The sequence below is a fragment of the Chelonoidis abingdonii genome, chromosome 2 (assembly GCF_003597395.2).
Source record: "Chelonoidis abingdonii isolate Lonesome George chromosome 2, CheloAbing_2.0, whole genome shotgun sequence".
NCBI classification, from domain to species: Eukaryota; Metazoa; Chordata; order Testudines; family Testudinidae; genus Chelonoidis; species Chelonoidis abingdonii.
The window spans coordinates 40,489,229-40,510,126 of record NC_133770.1 but is presented as its reverse complement, the minus strand read 5'-3'; the positions used below and the strand labels follow the sequence as shown (position 1 = coordinate 40,510,126).

The following is a 20,898-nucleotide window of genomic DNA, read 5'->3' as shown; positions in this document are numbered from 1 at the left end:
AAATGATCATATAGTTAACTTACTGCACACTTTTATCTGCCAGGTAGTCCCAGAGATCTAATAATAAAGTTGTGGCCTAATTAACCATACCAAGTGTCTCCTGTCTTTCTTCTGGTATAGCCAGAGAGAAACATAACCTTACTGTATCAGGACAGAGATTATAATTATAAAATAAAGACTATTCTAAAATATAATATTTGCCTTGTAATAATAATAAGAAAACAGATACTAAAGCTTCATTTGTTCACAGGGTCCTATTACGTTTCTGCTTGTCATGTTGATTAAACTGTAAGCGGGGGAAAGATGGTGCTGTGGGTAAATTCACTAATACAGTGACACTACCATTTTGCTGTTGAGTGTCACATGATTTATTTCTTTTTTAAAAGACCATGGTTTGGCACAGTCTTGAATGTCAGTCAAACACTATCTTCTTCACTCTGTTCAGCGACCATGCCCTTGTTTCCTTTTTCCCTTGGTTACACCCACACCACCTGACCTCTCCTTGCTCTTCTTGTCTGTACTCATTGCCCACATACATACCACACTAAAACACATCATCTTCTTCCTGTCCTACTTTCACCCGTGTCACCAATGCTCACAATTACATCATGAGTCTTGGAATATTTGATATTTTTCCTAAAGCCTCAGCTCCTGGAGTAATGTGATTACCTGAGAATCTCAGCTTTCATTTGAAAAAAAAAAAAAAGTTTATAGCCCTCCTGGCTGCTATAGTGTGGCATATATATACATACACTCCACCATACATGGGACATAAAAGTGCACATATGCTACCTTCTCATCCTCTTCTACAGTGAGAGTGCATTCCTCAACTGGCTCATCTAATTTACAATAAGGACAAGCTCCAATGTGTGCTATGATGTTTCAGCTGCTCCTCTGCTCTAGTATATGCTAATGAAATGTACATTGCACACTATTGGTTCACCATTGCATAGGGTTGCCAATTTTGGTGGGGAGTATTGCTGGAGGTTTCATCACACGACATAATCATTAATTAAAGAGTAATCTTTAATTCCTGGAGACTCCAGGACAATCCTGGAAGCCTGGCAACCCTGCCATTGTAGGAAGATCACACGTGGAATTTAATTTCCATCATAGTTCCTAATAGTCATGTGACTGCATCACAAAGCCTCCAGGAGTTTAGTACGATTAACAGTTTCTGTTCAAGAGAGAATCCCAAGAATAAGAAAGGAGAGATGGAAGTGCATTGAATTTGGGATCTGCATGGTGAAACTTGCCCAGCACCAGCCTAGGCTATAACCAATTCTGTTTTATTACTATGATGGTTACTACCAATCACAGAGGTTGTGCCAATATTGAACACTAAGTTAACGTCATGAAATACTTCCAAGATAAAATGCTATTTTCATATGCTCATCGATTTTCTAATCAGTCACTTTGGGGTGACATTTGCCATGCATGGTCTTTGTTCAAAGATGAAATTCAACCATTTCATGGGATTATAGTTATGTGAAAAATCCCACATTTCTTTTGAATAACAAAAACTAGCCATGCTTTCTTCTCTGGTTTTGTTGTTGCTCTCTCTTTGTTTTAAGCATGGCTGCATCAAAAGGAGCTTGAAGTTTGAAAGCTGAAATCTGCTACAGATGCAGCTGTCACAGGGAAGTGCAGTATCCCTGTGTAGCAGGGTGCTTACCCTGCTCCTGCCCTGAAAGGCTTAAAACAGCCCTGGGAGAAGGCTGTGGCTGGGAGCTACTGAGATGGGCTGATTGGGAAGTGGCTGCAGGTAGGCCATGCCCCAATCAGGCCTAGCTGGCCCCTATAAGAGGCTGTGAGCCAGGAGCCCAAACAGTCTCTCTCTGTTTGTAGAAGGAGATGGGCCTGGCTGCAAGGAGCTAGACACAGGGTACCTGAGTGAAACAGGGCTGGAGACAGGCTGAGGAGCTGGGGAGCTCTAGCCTGGAAAGCCCCACGCTGCAGCCTAGCAGAAGGCCAATGGGTACTAGAGGGTTGCAAGGGGCAGCCCAGGGGTAGGCCAAGGCAGCAGGTCCAAACCCAACCTTGCCAATGGTGACTAGGCTGATACTGCAGTCTGCCCCAGGGTGTGGGGCTAGACAATGACTGGCAGTAGCCCTATACTGAGGCAAGGTGAGGACAGAGGGTGGGGGTTTCCCAGGGAGGGGAGACCCTGAGAGAAAGGGGTTACCGCCAGGGGGCAGCACCCCACACAAAAGGGCACCTGCCCAGGGAGGGACACAGGAGCCAGAGGACAGGCAGATCACCAGCCTGCAGAGGGCGCTCCGGAGCTGGAACCGAGCTAGTTCACAGAACAGACCAGCAGGAGGCGCTGCAGGGGTGAGTCCGCACGTCCACACCCTGTTTATAGGACCTGTCCTGGCATTTCCCTGCTGGATTTATAAAAAAGTGTTTTTGTCCCATTGTTTTGTCCCTCTTGCAATCTGAAGATCTGCTGGCCAGCTAAGCTGGTGAAATTGATGACAGGCTGACTGGTCATGTGAACCCGGAAAGCCATCCCACTACAGGACTGTCTACATGCACACAACCCACGCAGACTTTCCAGTGAGCTCCCTCACACAGAAAGTGAACGCACAAGGAGTGCACATTTTCAAAAATCATTCATAATTAATTTAACAACCAACATTTTCTCTGATTCCTAGCACTGATACAGAGACCTAAACGGCTTAGCAAACGTTCCTTTCTATAGAGTGAATGGGAGAGTGCAAGCTGCTTCCAGAGCAGTGAGTGATAACATGCAGTCAAGTACCAGCAATCTATTAAACAAGCCTTCCCAGTCAGCAATTAGCATTTAATAAATTACAAAGTGGAAGAAAGAAATCTTATTGGAAAACAAAATGCATTTTGAGTTTCAAGGTTGATCTTGACAAAGCAAGTAAAAATTGTTTTAAAAAACATTATAGCTTTGGAGTAACAGTGTTCCTTTATGAAAAAGGGCAACTTCCCATGAAATTTCTTATTACCCAGCAGATAGCTGCGGGCAATATTTAGTCCTACCAAAAGAAGAATGCCCTCTTTAAAACCAAACACAATACTTTTTCAGCATATAAATTCAGCTACTCAAGGCTTTTTAATTCTAGAGAACACTGATACCACCTAGTCAAATCAAGGGACGCTATGCTCACCTACATGAGGCAGAATTTGCCCCTTGATTTGGAAAATGTTTTGAGTGCAGACTGATTGGATTACTAGTGAGGGATATACCATGGGGTGCTAAAGAACTTGTGAAAAAAATGGCTCAGCATGTTGAAAATGTTTGTTTCTGAATGGGAGTGAACCGCAGCAGTAAAGAATACTAAAAGAGAACAGAAGGTAGAGCTATGGGGCCCAAAATTCTGTGTCTAGTAATCAAATAAAATAATATGAACTAAAGTAACTCCTCCAATTTTGCTTCTTTCATTTCCTTGATTTTAATGAACAATAGAAACTAAAGATTTTTTTTTATACTGAGGACCGCATTCTGACCCTTTACTCACAATGCCGAACAGTTGCACACACAAAAAGTCAATTACTTCATGGGACTAATCATGGAGTAAGATACCATGCAAAGTGAGTAAGGATCGCAGAATCTAGCCACAAATTAGAGAGAGTTAATATTTCTGAAATCCTAGAAACTCTGTATAAAATAGCACAACACAGCAGACAAATTGTAATTGAGTCAAACGGTGCATTGTGTTTTTGTCTAAAACTTTGTATCTATTGTTTTCTAAGTATCTTAAATTTACCAGTTACTGCAGTTCAGTGTGAAATAGTTTTGGAAACATTCTCTTCTGATTTTCATGCAATTACAGATAATCTTTTAAAAATTAAATATGTGATTATGTTACTAGGAATGAGGTTTTGAATGAAGTCATTGTAAAATGATTGACACAATCTTACTTGGCTTAAGAGTTTAGAAACTTCCTTAGCAAGCTCAAAATCTGGTCTTCCGAGTACAGCAGTCTCCTTATTCATTTCTCCTCTTTGTTTCTTATATTCAGCCTTTAAAAAAAGAAATGAATACTAATCACAATTAAACCGTATTTGCTTCTATTTTACCAAAGGAAATGTAAGCATTATAGTTAACAAAACAGAAAGTATCATTAAGTGACCTGGTCTGACACTAGTCTCACTAATGCTCTAATCAGCTCTGAAAAGAAGGCCTTCCCAGGCTTTCTCTCTTCTAAAAATGGAAATTTATTTTATTTGAAACACAATGAACTTCACTCACAAGACTCAAGTTTAACAAAATACAGAGCCTAAGCCTGAGAAATAGTGATCTCCCACTGTTCCCAGTAAAGTCAGAGTGAGTTAAAGTGGATCAGCGTTTCTCAAAGATCTGGTCCAGAGTTTACATAAGATTATTTTTAGAGGCTGAAAATAGTTTTAGAACAAGACTAGGCTGTGAGAATGCCAGCCTCTTTCAAATAAAGGATCAAATACCACTCTCAGTTATAGCAGTGCAATCCCTTTAAAGTTAATGGAGTTGTATTGGTGTAACAGATGGACTTTGGCCCACAGGGTGGATGTTACATGATATTTCTAGCTGAACAAACTCTCCTGCAGATGCACTGCACATTCTTTCTAAAATGTATTGGAAAAGGAACATGCAGATGAACCCACAAAATATTTTTTGTGACACCTCAAACTATGTCCACTGGCTAAATTAGGATTTTACACTATGAAGGCAGTATAACTCTGGCAGTAGGTATAATACCAACCAACTGACTAGAGCAAAAACATGTCCCAAAGTTATTCAAAACCACGGTGAAGATTTTCAAAAGAGATTAGTGATTTTGGGTGCTCAATTTGAGACACCTTAAATGGGCCTGGTTTTTAGAAAGTACTTAGCACACATCCTCTGAAAATTAGGCCCCTTTAAGGTGTATCAAATTGGTCAACTAAAAATTAAGAAATGAAAATCTCTAGTCACCTTTGAAAATCTTGGCTTTACAGTCTCCTGGATACTTTAATTTTTCTACAATAAAAAAATTAAACTGTATTGCATACTATTACAGTAGCAGCCGCAGCACGCTAGGTACTGTCCCAACATGTAGAAAGACACAGGTGGCTAAATATAAATGTGGGTGTCCAAGTTTGAAAACTAGCCAGCATTCTTTATACTTTGACAGAAGATGGAATGAATAAAATAGTAAGTTTTAAAACTGACAGAAAGAGTTACTGAAGATCATACATTGCTTATTATCTTTGTTATCTTGCTTGCCATCTTTATGTCTGGCCTGTTCAGCACTTCAGTGTATCTGTGTGTATCTTGCACATCTTTCTTATATGACACCTGTCAAACAAAAGACACTTGTGTTTAAAAAACAGAATTAGAGTTTATAAATTATATTTAAATGACTTATCAACTCAGCTACCAAAAGCAATAAACCTCCAGATAAAATCATGTATTCCACCCCAGTCCTACTTGACAGAGATTATTTATGCAGTGTTGTTGTAGCCATGCTGGTCCCAGGATACTAGAGACACAAAGTGGGTGAGGCAATATCTTTAATTAGATCATCTTCTGTTGGTGAAAGAGAGAAGCTTTTGAGCTTACATGGAGCTCTTCAGAAGAAGCAGCAGCAGCTCTGTGTAGACTCAAAAGCTTGACTCTCTCACCAACAGAAGTTGGTCCAATAAAAGATATTACCTCACCCACCTTGTCTCTCCAGGGATCATTTAGTAAGACCCACACACAGGTTAACAGGATAAAGAAAAAAATTCAGAAATATACAATATAATGTTAGCATAAAAATGGTTTTGTTTAAAAGTGCTAGCATTGCAAAGAACCAAATGATTTTGTTAAAAGGCTCAGCATTTCAGAAAAATTCCAACAGTGAAAGGAATAAGTCTTTTCATATGATCAAACCTTGTCCTATACCCCCCTGTGCTGCCCAGAATCCCACAGTCCAGTAGACCTGTACTGTACTGTACAGGAACTGAAATAACTCTCTCAGCTGCAGCATTGTAGTTTCATAGTTTCATAGACTCTAGGACTGGAAGGGACCTCGAGAGGTCATCGAGTCCAGTCCCCTGCCTTCATGGTAGGACCAAATACTATCTTGGTTGGTATTTTATTAAATGTTCCTCCTGTCATATATGATACCAGGGATCCCTGGGGAGCCACTAAGTTGAGGTGACATCTTCCTTCGAGTTTCAGCATGAGATCTTCAGAACAGAACATTCTTGACTGAGGAAAAAGCCAGGGATATAATGAATAGGCTAGGAGGGCCTTAGCCTGAAGGCCAAGCATGAGCAGGATATGTCCAAAGATTCTCCTTTAAATGAGACAATCAGGGCATGTAGGGAAACCGCACAGACCTCTGAAATATTCCCAAGTCCCAAGACCTCAAGTTATAGTTTTCTTTTCCCTGGACCTTCACTCTCCCTTGTAGAAGTACACGTGCCAACACAAGCCAATTTTCATGAGTTGTTTTGCTGAACCATTCTGCATGATCAAGAAAACTTCTCTCGATACTTCAAAGCTTCAATCCAATCAAAACCTCATGTGGAAGTTGGAGAGCAGAAAATAAAACCTGGCATTGCATCAATGCATTCAGCATCATTTCTGTATTACTGCAGGGTCTTTTAGAATTTCTTCTGTTGCTTACGACATTAAAATATATTTCAGTATTATATTTCAGCACCATATGTTCCTTTGAGATTCCCTCAGCTTGAGACTTTAGCTATCACAAACCTATAGGTAAAATGCCTATTTTCAAATGTCATATTTTAGTCTGTGCATAATTTTAACAAATTCAGCTGGTTGGTCAGCGTTCACAAACTGTGGCTGTCAACCATTACACTTTGTAGAAAGAATGCATAAAAAAGGGAAATATATATATCCATTTTTTGCAAATAGTTTTAAAGTATCTTTAAGCCAACCAGAAAGTACGGTAAATTTGCACCCATATGGTGTCAGCCTAGTAGACAAGCTAAGTAGGCTTCAATCTGCTGGCAATTTGCCCACAAATAAGATTTTAGCATTTTTAACCCACAGAGTGACCTGGTACAATCAACAGCTAAACTCAGTTAAAATGCTATCATAATCATCACCCATCTTTAAAACCAACATTTCTTGTTTGCTACCAGTTTGTCAAAACAACTAAAAAGTGTTTTTGTTTTGTTTTTTAAAGAAAACTAGATGTACATACAAGCACTTGCATTGCAGAGCTTTACATGGATTCAGCTAATTATATGCTGTTCATCCTAATGACCACATGAGGTGAGGTGAACACCACAAAGGCAGCAGGCACAGGTTTTTGAATAGAGCCCTATCATCCATGTAAATTGCAAATTAAAGGCCAGCATATGTGCTCAAAACAGACATTAGGATTGAAGTCACTGGTAAATTCAAATAAGGGAAAATCAATGCACCACACGTCATGGTGGTGGAAGTGGTGGAAGCTTGGACACTTCTTGTGCCTAAATGACATGGTCATATACAGCATGATATAATGGATTATGGCTAGTTTCAGGATGAAGGAGGGAAAAAAAAACAGACAGTGACAATCCTGTATATTTCACCATTTCCAATGATATTTGATGTAAGACCTATTGCAGTCACTTCCCTTGAATGAATTATTATTCTTCCTGCACCTAAACCAGAATACCTATTACTTATGTCTGAAGGAAAGTCACTGAACATTTTACAAATGTCTGCAATATATATTTGCTCCATTCTGCAGCTTGTCATACTCCAGTGAGAATAAAAATGTTATGCAGCAGAACGGTAGTTTGTCAGAGATAGGCCAAAGGAAGAAAAAATATGTTTCCCATTTCCTGAATAACCTCGGTCCCTGGATGCTGACCCTTCCCCACTGGGACAATGTGCTGGCCTCTGTTACACAGCTGCTATTTTCTCCATCGAGTGAAATGCTTTTTTTATTTTTTATTTTTTATATAATGCTATGTTATAACAGTAAAATGAAAGCTATTCTGCTAGAGAAGAGGAACAGGGGCATCAGCGAGTAACACACCACCTGAACGTGCACAATCATGGGTTGGGGGACAGAGCATGGGAAGTGAAAGAAAAAAAGAGGGAAGAGGAAAAGCAAATAAGGTAGAAAAAAGAAACAAAGAAAAGAGGAACTTGTTACAAAAGAAGAAAAGCAATGGAAAAGGAAATGGAGAAAATACCGACTGTGTAGGAAAGGGAAGTACAGGTTCAGCTCATTGGAGTAGGGACCATCTTTTACTGTGTTCAGTCTCATGTTAAGAGATAGCACCCAGTCAGGATTAGAATCATAATGCAAATATTAAATACAAAGACTGTCAAAGGGGTTACTTAATCCCTTCAGAACAATGTCACAGGTAGCTCAAGAACTACTGTCTGCCTCTCACTGTGACTGGCCGTGTACGATGTGTCGATCCAAACTTATTTTTGTATAGAACCCTGTGGCTGAGACTCCTGCAGCTTTCAGCAGCAGTGAGAAGGGTAAGCAGAGAGTTAACAGAAGATTAATGATGAGTGTGAGGGTAAAAAAGAAATAGAGACGAGAGGGGGAAATCTGCATTTATTTCATCTTTACAGTTATTATAGGTATGTTAAAATATTTCTCACTAATACACACATACTCTTGTTAGCTTTATATTGTTTTATTAATTTTAAACTAGCCTATTATTTTATAAAATTGCTATAAAAGTGGCTTCATCCACTGAATATTTTTAAAGAAACATGTAGTGAACTGACTGCTAATCTGAATTTAAAGTCTTTCTTCCTCTCCAGATTTATCTAAATAGTCTGAATTACTTGCAAAGCACAAAAAATATTCAGCCCTAGCTCATAATTAGTTGATTAATTTTATAGGGTCGGCTCATGTAAATAGGCACAGGTCCACTAAAGTCTCATTAGAAGCACTCATTTTACACTAGCTGAGGATTTGTCTTACAGTCCTTACAGTCTACATCTTTGAGATGATTTAGCTTTGATTTTGTAACTCGCACTTGCATTATGGTTCCTATTCATTAGGGAATGCAACTTAAACAGGTTGCCATGTAGGATGTAGAGTTGTTGGCTGACAATCAGCTGATTAATTTTTCATATTACATTTAGAGTTCAGTAAAAGAGGCCAAGTATTAAAGGATTCAGATGCCTTTCTGCAGTTATTTATCATGTCCCCCTCCCTGACCCATGTTCACACTCAAAAGTCAATAAGACTTGTGCACACATAGGACTTGTGCAGATATGTGCACACATATCTGAGGGCAGAATTTGACCCTTAGTTTTAAAGTGAACTAATCATTTTGGTACTTTGAAATGGCCAATAACTCCACTCTTTAATGACCCTAATGACTCTCCATCTGAGCCCCTTGACTCTGCACTATAGTGCTGTCACTCTGGAGTCCATCTGCACAAGGGAAATGACTAGTTGCTGAAAACCACTGTCAACAACAGCTTTGCGTGGTCCCCCCTCAAATGGTGTTGAAAACCAGTTCCCTGCTTGTGTAGATGAAACAAAAATATTTCTGGACCATTACAAACTGACACCATCATCCTGTCTGGTAATGGGGCTGAAAACTATTTGGTCCCATTTACACTAGCAGTAAAACCATTTTCAACACCAGTTGGATGGGGGTGGTTTGGGGGAGCTGCTGTTGACAACCACTGTCAACTGAAAGTTAGACCGCTCTGGGTGCTTTTCCTAATATATACGCAGCATAGTATGCCAATGGATCCATAGCTTTAATCCGACCTTCAGCAGAGGAAAAACAAGAATCCTGCCACACAGTAATTTCCAAAATGGTGGTGGACAAATGATGGTGTTTAAAAATGCTCTTAATTTTCATTCTGATGATCAGGTATCAAAGGACATGTAATTTCTATCCTGGAAATTATTTTTGTGGACAGTGTACGCACTTGCATTTTAAAAGATAAAAATACATTCCTATGTGTTAACATGCTTTTCTGAAAATTGTGCATTTAATTGGTCAGTGGGAATGTTAAAAACTCTGACTTCATTTGAACAGCATAAATCCTGCATACATTCCAGGAGTTTTCCAAACTGGTAACTATCACTTTAAAGACAACATTGCTTAGTGGGATAAGCATGGAACCAGCTGTCAAGAGACCTGGTCTCTAGTCTCAGCTCTGCCATCTACTTCGTGTGGACCTGGGAAAGGCTGTCTCAGATTCCTTATTTGTAAAATGTGTATAATGACATTTCTGTATTTCACAATGGGATGCCGTAAAGATTAATTAACACTGTAAAAACAAACTGAATAGGTAAACCTCTGTATAAGTATTATTTTGATATACAAACTGTACAATGATAGAGCCCTATAAATGCATTCAGTAGATTAGATCATGGGTCCACAAACTTTTCATAATATTAACTATGTCTTCATAGAATGTCTGAGGATCACCTCTTCCTTCAGTTGTAACTGCACCGCCACCCACCCATCTTAGCAGTTGCATCTTATTGCTCTATGGCAACTAAAGTTACCTAACCAGAACAACGATTTTCTTCTTCTTTAAAAAAGTTAATTGTGTTGTCTTCTTTTGCTTTTCATTTCTTCTCTCCCTCCCATCTGTTCAGTTTTTCTCAACTTGAAACAGGGAGACCCTGCACCATGTGACCAACCAAATCGCTACAGACCACTAGCAAAAACTACGGTCCAGGGTTTGGAAAGTTTTGGATTAGATAAAAGGATAGCACCACACACAATCATAATGTATATACAGGATGGAGTGGCAGTCTCTCGCCAAATTGCATGGCATTTGTGTGTTGAAGTCAGACTGTTAATGTCATTTCACACAAATGTGCATGTAATAGAAACACAATTTACAGAGAAATAGTCTGCGTTAAACAAACATACTTTCATTCCAACACTGAACAGTGCTTAGAATAATATTGCAAGCAAATTTCCTACAGCTCAAAATGTCTGTTATACTTTGGAGAGTGATTTTCTTTGGTAGAAGTAATAAAAAGGTGAAAATGTTTCACTTTACAGATGATCACATTGTTCAGGAGATTTTACAGTATTTCTCTATTATGCAGCTTCAACCCACACTTGAGCAGGGTGTTAATGTTATTCAAAGTGGTGTGAAGGCCTACAGCACATCACAGTTTCAAATTGTCAGCATAAATGTATTCTAAGTGGAATCCAATCTTCATTTTTAAAGGAAATTGCACATTTCACACAGTTGAGTATAAATGTCAGTCTTATTTTAAAACTGAGTAAAATAGTCTTAAACACATCCTAATCCTATTAGATGTAAACCCTGCATGTAAAGGTTGAACTGAGTTGGCAGACCATTGTAAGTAAACATACATTCTACTCCCTTAGGTATACTGTACTGAATGGTGGATAAAAGAGCTTTGTCTTCCTATTCCTGCAAGAATTTCCCTCTAACATCGCACTCTCCTCAAAGCAACGATTCTACAAACAGTCTAAGTTCCAAGAGACAGATGCTTCATATTTGGAATCCTTAATATGTCCATTAACAAACTTCCATATTCAGAGTTGAACATGAAGCCTCATGTGGTTCTTAATTAAACCTTTATTCACAAATGAGAAATCCCCAAGCAAATATTCAGTACGGTGTCCAAGTAATTACACACAGTAGGTGTGTAACAATAACTGGCATTACATACCCGATTTTTCACTGGCAATAAAAATATATCTCCACCACATCTTAGCTCTGTATTAGCAAATGAGAAAAAAACAGTGAACTGGATGCAACAAGCTGATTTATTAGTTTGTTCAGACTGAATTCCCCCCACATACACATTTTCCATTATTTTTAATATTCTGTTAACCAGTATCATAACAAAACATCTTTCTCCTCTGTGTTTTGTTCTCCTTTACTTAACAAACTTTCTACTGTGCTGTGTTTATAGCGCCAATGGAGACAGAACGACTGCTTTTTATTTACTTCCCCATCTGCACACTGCCCTCATTAATGCTGTTAACAGGAGTATGCACAGCTGTGGGAACAAAGGGGTCTGTTCTGGACTGTGGATTTACAAATTATAATTAAAATTCAAAGAATAGTTAAGTACAGATGATGATAGTTTTTGACCCTAAAGCCCCTCTCCTGTACTTCTCCTCAACTCCTCACATATCATGGGTCCCATCTCTTTTCCCACTCCTGTTTCTTTCCCTAGCTGCAATAAAACCCTCACACATCCTCAACACTCCTTTCACCATCCTTACTGAGGACTGGAAAGAACCCCCATCTCCATGGCCAGAGAGTTTTATGCTGCAAGTTCATTTCCAGAGCCACAGGCATCTTCTCTCAGGCTATGTCGCCCATTTCATACCCTCTCTTCATCTGACATCCTGATGATTTCCAAAAGCAAGAGGAGGCACAGCTTGGCAGGTTGTAAGCAAGAGGGAAAAGCACGGTGGGTTGTGAGTTACTCTTGGGAGCTGCAGCTCACACATATGTTCCAGCAGTAGAAATCCTTCCTCTTCACAGCATAATGCCCCCTGAAATCTCCCAACAGCCTCTTAGGGTACGTCTACACTACGGGATTATTCCGATTTTACATAAACCAGTTTTATAAAACAGATTGTATAAAGTCGAGTGCACGCAGCCACACTAAGCACATTAATTCGGCGGTGTGCGTCCATGGTCCGAGGCTAGCGTCAATTTCCGGAGCGTTGCACTGTGGGTAGCTATTCCGTAGCTATCCCATAGTTCCCGCATCTCCCACCTAAATTCTGGGTGATGAGCCAATGGTCTGATGGGAATAAATCATGTCGGCGGGTGGTTTGAGGTAATTGTCGTTAGTATTCCTTTCCTCCGGGCAAAGCACGGCGCAATCATTCACTCCTTTTTCCGTGCCTGCAGACCCATAGCACGGCAAACATGGAGGCCTGTTCAAGCTTTTTTTTTTCCTTTTTTTTTTTTACAGTCCCGTATGTGTACTGGATGCCCGCAGACAGAGCAATACTCCAGCGCTACCACTACAGCATCATTTGCTTTTGCTATGATAGCAGAGAGACTTACGAGTTAGTTCGGACTCGTACCTGGCGTAGAATTGTATGAGATGACAGTTGATCTGTCCTCATTGTACTGTCTGCTGCTAGCAGGGTGCCCCTGCTGAGATCGGCGCCGCAGGGCGCCAAAGCAAATACTCGGAATGATCCCAGTCAATCCCTCCTTTTATGTTCTAAAATAGAGCTCAGTCCTGCCTAGAATTATGGGGCAAGTATAATAGAGAACCTAGTGTATAGAGAGACAGTGCTCCGTTCAATCCCGCAAATGGGCAGACATCCATTCACGGGGTCACCCTGCAACAACCCACCCGTGCTCCTCCTCCTCCAACCTTCCTGCCCGTTTTGCAGTGTCTCCCCATTTGTGTCAATGAATATAAAGAATGCAGACTAAAACATCATGACTTGTTTATGAGATAAAATGAGGGGAGGCAGCCTCCGTCGCATATTGACAGCTTCAGGCAGGACACTTAAAGTGGGCGGGGGAGAGTAAGCCAGGCATGCGTGCTATTCAGCAGTCCAGCAGACGGATCTTTTCTTTACCGAGAAGGGGGCGATGAGCTCACCCCCCAGTGCTATGATGAACGGTTACAGCCGTTCTGTACCATCTACTGGGAATGACGAGATATGCTTTTCACCCAGTGTCCCCAGCCAGCCTACCTGAGCCAGCCAGGAGCACTCACGTGGATAACAGTACCTCTACTGCACCCGTCTGCCACGGCAGCGGAGAAGTGGTAGTGCTTTCACTGCGTGCGCATCGCGTACTACAGGAACACTCATAGACATGGTAATTAAAGAAGATCAACAATACATTTCTTTCCCATTTTCTTTCACAATTTGGGGTGGGGGAGTAACTGACTGCTATTCCCTGAACCACGCGGACATGGTTTGACCTACAGCCTCGGAGCTCACAAGATGCAAATACTTTTGGAGACTGCTTGACTGCGGAGTCCTCGACCCCTCCCTCCTCCATTGAGTGTTCCATTTGAGCTCTTGGCTCTGTACGCTTGCCTCAGCACTGGTAGCCTGGAGTTTTTTTCAATGCTTTGGCATTATCTGCTCTTGTAACGCTTTGATAGAACTATAGTTGTCTCCAATACAGCGACAGATCAGATAATCTCCATACGGTCCATCTGGAGCTCTTTTTGGATTTGTGACTTACCCTCCCACCTGCTGATCAAGCTCCACGTGGCAACAGGAATGAAATCAAAATTTCGCAGGCTTTTCCTGTTACCTGGCCACTGCTCCGCGTTTCAGATTGCTGTCCAGAGCGGTCACAGTGGTGCACTGTGGGATACTGCCCGGAGGCCAATACCGTCGATTTGCGGCCACACTAACCCTAATCCGATATGGTAATACCGATTTTAGCGCTACTCCTCTCGTCGGGGAGGAGTTCAGAAACCGATTTAAAGAGCCCTTTATATCGATATAAAGGGCCTCGTAGTGTGGACGGGTACTGTGTTAAATCGGTTTAATGCTGCTAAAGTTGGTTTAAACGCGTAATGTAGACCAGGCCTTAGTAGCTGACCAGCGCTCAAGGTTTTAAACATCTGGGAATTAGCCTAAGGGTTGTGTTACATTTTGAAGCAGACAGCGTTAATTAAGCTATTGTTAAAATGCCAGCACAAATTTATAAAAAAAGGCCATTCAAAGTTAAGGCCTATGGCCAGAAGGAACCATTGTGATTATCTAATCTGACCTGTATATCACAGGCCCTACAACTTCCCCATAATAATTCCTAGAGCAGATCTTTAAAAAAGCACGACAGCTTTGTTTAAAAAGCAGAAAGGGCATAACACCTCATGCTGACCTGACACGACTCCAGTACTTAGGCACAACAAACCAACTTAGCCTTACCTTTAAATGTCCTTACTTTTTGGTTTATCTCATCATTTTCACATTCTCTTAAAGGGACCTAATTATTCTAATCAAATTTTGCCTAAAATTCAAGTTTGGTATAAATAAAGCTTTTGCAAAACCTAATGCCAACAGAATTTTGTCCATGAAATTGTTTTTTGTATTTATGTTTTTCAATCAAAATAAATATTTCTCTAGCATTTGCAACAACAAAAATGCAGCATTGAACTAGTGTATGAGAACATGAAACTGAAACCAAGTTTATACAGTCAAAAACTTAAATAAGATGTCAATGCTATTTTATTATCTACGCTGAGAAAAATGTAAAAAGCTAACAAAGCATCTATAAAATATATTAGATTTTTAAACAACTCTTCCATAAATGTGTTTGTAAAACAGCAATGGAAACTTATTTTTGAAAAAATTATGGGACAAATTCTACTCCTTAGTGACTCCAATGTAGTCCACTGAAAAATCAATAATTTTACCATCTATTACACTGTTGCAAAACTGCACCCACATGTCCATATTCTGCAAATATGCTCAAGAATTGTTCAATTGAACTCTTTAGGATTACTCCTGTGAATATGTGCATAAGTGTTCACAGGATCAGGACAAAAATATTATTTTTCTACCCACTCTAAAAACAACAAAACTTTCACAGAGGTGTGTGAAAATTGACACTCAAAAACATTGAAGCCATTCTGTGTTTTGCATAAATAGTTATACGCTGTTTTAAAGAATAAAATACACAAATATAAATTCAGGGAACTTTTCTTTAAAATAAATTTAAAAACTAATGGCATAATAGATAACTCCTCCTCTATCATCTAGAATAAAAATAGGTACTTAAAAATCCTTTGATGCTTAACCTACACACATGCACACACACGTTATGCTCCAATTATTTTTAAATACTGTTTTTACTTTACTTTACATATTTTATGTAAAAATAGATAGATAGATTTTGAAAGCTAAATAAAACAACATGGAACACTGAAATATAACATCAACATTTTATATAGAATAAACAGACACGACCACTACTGAAACAATGTAACAAATTAAGAGAAAACAGTACTTACATTACTCTGGTGTTTATTGACTTCCATAGCATGCTTAACATCTGGGGGCTCCATCATATGTGCATAATCTGATGTCCCTTTTTCAGTATCATATTTCTGTTTGTAGAGTACCTTAACAAGCAATATAGATAAAGACAGATATAATAGCAGGTATCATTTTAAAAGGATAATACTTAAATTTACTAAACACTATCTTGAAGGAAAATGACACTAGCTTGAATGTATGAACTAGTTTGCTTAATTTTGTAGTAGAAATTAAGCCAAAACAAGCAAGCCTACAGCTTCCATAGTAGTGCATGTGTTTATATACATACACACCCACCAAACATGTGAAAAGCTTACATTATACCTATCGTTAACATAAGCTTTTATGCTTACATTTAGAAAATGTACCAGGTTTTGATGCCTGAAGAGGAAACAACCATCAAAGAGATGTGTTTTCAAACAGCCCTCTGGAGCAAGCACTAAAATAATCATTGAGAAAACAGCAAATACTAAAACAATAAGGTTGAAAGTTGATCAGGAGAAGGATGATTTGAAACTAAAATCCTCAATACAAAGAAGATAATACCCTAACATTCTTGAGAAAATAGCACCTGAGAATATTGCCTGGACTATTTAAATATATGATATTGGAAATCTGTGGAAATATCCTATCTTGGCTATTTGCAGGGCATCAGGATTCTATAGGAGAGCCACAGATCAAGCACCCAAGGGGATATAAAGGACTCACTCTGGCTATATATGTAACAAGAAGATCCACAGATCAAAGAAAAATGTGAAAAGTAGCTTTTTTGTAATACTACCATATTAATGCAAATCCAAAACATGGAAAACATGAAATGTGCCATATTTCTATAGGAAGTAAAACCAAAGATGGCTTTGCCCTTAGAAAACAACAACAAAAAAACAGATAAAATTTATAGCAAAACGAAAATCTGAACCACTATCTTGTTATATTGTCTATTACATTTTGCGGCGGCAAAGCAAGTAGCCCCTAACAAGACTATAGTAGCACTCTACTTTTGTAATCTGCTATCAAAAGGTATAAAATATGCTATACAGAAATATTTTCTCTCTACCCCTCCCTCACAGGGAGTCACTTTCATGATGTTTCCAACTCTAGAAGTATGAAAAATAAGTCCCAAGATTGCTTCCAAAATAGGATCATCCACTTTGAACCATCCACTTTGTTGGTTCAACATTTAATTTTTTATACTGAAATGTTGGCTGTAGCTCCAAAGCTACCAATGTGAGGAACTGTATGTTAATTGCACTAAAGCATCCAGTCGTTTTGTGAAAATAAAGCTTTTTCAGTAGCTCAGTGGAAGTGTATTTGACTTGCAACTCGACAGCTGTGTTCTTTATAATCTCCTTTCTCAGTGTTCTCCATTTAACTTAATTATGTAATAATGTAATATTTTATTTTGCAAGGTGTAGAATCACAGAATTATTTTTCATTGGAACAAGTCAAAAGTTCATCTAATGTAATCTACCCACCTGGAGTGCAAAGAGATCATATATTCATAAGCTATTTCCCATAATATGGATAATCAAGTTTGGAAGATTTCTAGAAATGGCAATTTCACCAATATTCTTGGAAACATATTATTTATCTACAGTAAGTTATCTTGTGTTTATAAATTTCTTCTTGTTTTATATAAATTTTCCATGCTGTGGCATATTAGTATTTATTTTTAAACATTAGTATATAGCACAATAAATGTGCTGTTCATAAGAATGGCCTTACTGGGTCAGACGAAAGGTGCATCCAGCCCAGTGTCCTGTCTGCCAACAGTGGCCAATACCAGGTGCCCCAGAGGGAGTGAACCTAACACAAAATGATTAAGTGATCTCTCTCCTGCCATCCATCTCCACCCTCTGACAAACAGAGACTAGGGACACCATTCCTTTACCCATCCTGGCTAATAGCCATTAATGGACTTAACCTCCATGAATTTATCTAGTTCTATTTTAAACCCTGTTATAGCCCTAGCCTTCGCAACCTCCTCAGGCAAGAAGTTCCACAGGTTGACTGTGCACTGTGTGAAGAAGAACTTCCTTTTATTTGTTTTAAATCTGCTGCCCATTAATTTCATTTGGTGGCCCCTAGTTTTTATATTATGGGAACAAGTAAATAACTTTTCCTTATTCACTTTCTCCATACCAGTCATGATTTTATATATCTCTGTCATCTCCCCTCTTAGTCTCCTCTTTTCCAACCTGAAAAGTCCTAGCCTCTTTAATCTCTCCTCATATGGGACTCGTTCCAAACCCCAAATCATTTTAGTTGCCCTTCTCTGAAGATGTGGGTGTACCATGGATTTATATAAGGGCAATAAGATATTCTCCGTATTATTCTCTATCTCCTTTTTAATGATTCCTAACATCGTGTTTGCTTTTTTGATTGCCACTGCACGGACATCTTCAAAGAACTATCCACAGAAAGATTAAAGATTACAGGTCCTTCAAACAGCCTTAACTCTGCCCTATGCAATAACAATACATTATGACGAATACATTTTAGTGTTTGTGTCAGAGATTAAACTGATTTGTATGGATAAAATAAGTCTTAGCTCTCTCTCCTCCCCAACCATGGTGTCAATATAGGACAGAGTCAAGACTGTTTTGGTACCTTGACTATGCATTTCCATACTTAACATATTTAGTTTTCTTTCAAGTTTAACCTTCACTCTGAATTTCCTGAGTTACTAATGTTTGTTTTTGTATAATTACAACATTTTAAAATAATTTTTACCTTTACATTTATCATTAAGTTACTGATATGAACCCTCAACCTTAACTCCAATTTAATCTAGTGTTATTGATTTTGGTTTTTTGTTGTTGTTGGGTTTTCTGTTTTTGATCTAGGAATACATATAAAATGTGCATGCAGTAGTACAGAAAATGGCATGTAATATGTACACGAAAGAAGATATGCTTTTGAATACAGAATTATAACTAATAGCCAGCTGGGCTATTAATATTTGCTGCTTTTCAAGCAGAGAGGAAATTATGGACACAATATACTTCACCATAACAAAAGCATTAAGAATCATACATGACAATTTAACATTGTGTAATATGCGTACCAATCATAAAATTGAAGGGTACTTTTACAAACTTGGATGCTAGTTTTGGTCTCAATAAATTACATTACAATAGTGCAGTAAAGCTAAAGAAACCACTTACAGTACATCTTAAAGTGACAGGAGGGCTCTGTTTATTAGAAAGAAATTAAGTCAATGATCTACGACTCTCCTGGAAGTCGAACATGGGACTTAAGATTCACTTGATTCATCATCATCGCCATCATCAAAAACAAGCAGAAAATATTGTTAAACATACATATATATTAACTGCTTCAGCTGCTGTAACAACTGCTCAAAAGAAGAAAATTAAACTGTCTGCTGACATGCTCTAATCTTCAATTTGCTTTGGATAAGGAATAACCAGAGCAATTTTTTCTCATGGTAGAAACAAAGTGATGGAATGTGTTCAATCTTTTATGATGTTCCTTATATAATTTCCTTCCTCGCGCCATTTGAAATGCTATATCTGTGTGTGGTACCTTCTTAAAATAATGTTGGGGGGATTGTTTTTCAGAATTGTTTTTCAGACTTGAAAAACAAAAGGCACAAAAATAGAGTTCATTGGGAATTTTCCAGTGGAAAATGCCATTTTTGTAAAATCAAAATGTTCTGTGGGAAAATTCCATTTTGCTAGAAAATGTCTATTTTTCCTATGGGAAAGTCAAAATGATGGCTCCCTGGTTGCTCGCCTGGAAGGCTCATCTCAATTCCACTTTCTGCCTGTAGGGAGAAAGTAATATTAATAAGAACCTTCTAAGTGGACAGCCAACAAGCCAAAACATTCTGTTTCATCTCCCCCCAAGTGAAAATTTTCTGGAAATCCCTTCCCATTAAAATTTCACATTTTTTACTTTTTTTTCCAATTCAGGAAGGAAAAGTTTTCAAAAATTCTAAAATTTGGCAAGAATGGATTTCCATTCTCCAGGTATTGAGAAACAAAGAGTAAAAAGGGTTATTATAAAAGCTAACACAGCTGGTCACATTTGTTCCTCCACTGTACATCACTCAGGGAAGCAAAAGTATAAATACAGCCAAAACTGAACAGCAAGCACAGGAAGCATAGCAGAACATATAATCATGCCCTCTCTTGAGTATGGTGGAACCCCCTCTATATGAATATTATGTGGCTGGAACTCTACAGGGTGAAATTTGGCCCCACTAAAGTCAATAGGAGTTTTGTCAGTGACTTCAGTTGAGCCAGGCTTTCCCCCCCCAGCGTTCAGGGGAAGGTGATTATAGGTGGGGAGTGGCCTCTTTAGGTGCCACTGTCCTGTCTGAAACCAAGGAATTTTCCATGCAACTTCCCCAAGTAGTCTCTGGCCCACTCAAAATGCTGGACAAATGATCCTAATTATCACTGGCAGCGTTTAAATTGTGTAAAATTTATAATCAACCCCCTGTCATGGTCCAACAATCATCTCCTTCAGAAAGAGAGCATGGATTTTCCACCCTGTTTGTAATAGTCCTTCCACAAGACAAATGGTAGCACAAAAGCCAGTGAACCCTCCCTCCCATTCCCCATCTTAGATTGTCCCTTGAAGAAAATGACAACCTACTAAACTATAACCCCACTGATGGAGGAGCAGCAAATATCATCCTACCATCACTGAACTGAAGCTTAAAATCTTTGTATTTGCTTCCTAGATATCACAGTGATAGACACAATATAGATTAGATTTGGATACTGTAAAGAAAATTTTCCAGGAAAGAATCCCTCAGTAGTTCCTTCAAAGCAATTTTAAATTCAGCTCTGTAGCAAAGTAACCACCCACCTCCTCTTCCCCTTTTGGGGACAATGTCTTGAAAACTCTGAGCTGAAACTTTAAATTATTTTACCACTTTCTCAAGTTTTTCTATAGGATGGGTTGATTTACACCACAAGCTGGAAAAATGTATCAGAAGTTTTCAATTTTACAGTCTGT

General features: G+C 38.8%; 2 protein-coding genes across 4 annotated transcripts in view; both read right to left on the bottom strand.

Annotated features, from left to right (window-relative positions):
• Positions 1-20,898, bottom strand: part of LOC116822079 (LIM zinc-binding domain-containing Nebulette) — a 460,572-nt gene that overhangs the window by 99,187 nt on the left and 340,487 nt on the right. The window lies entirely within an intron of this gene.
• LOC116830358 (nebulette-like) overlaps positions 1-20,898 on the bottom strand; it is a 174,488-nt gene that overhangs the window by 48,725 nt on the left and 104,865 nt on the right. For both annotated transcript variants that reach the window (XM_032789798.2, XM_075062301.1), the window contains exons 5-7: positions 15,885-15,995; positions 5,189-5,290; positions 3,895-3,996 (exon numbers count right to left, since the gene is read on the bottom strand). In XM_032789798.2, coding sequence (XP_032645689.2) covers positions 3,895-3,996; positions 5,189-5,290; positions 15,885-15,995 — 315 coding nt within the window. The remainder of the gene's footprint in view (positions 1-3,894; positions 3,997-5,188; positions 5,291-15,884; positions 15,996-20,898) is intronic.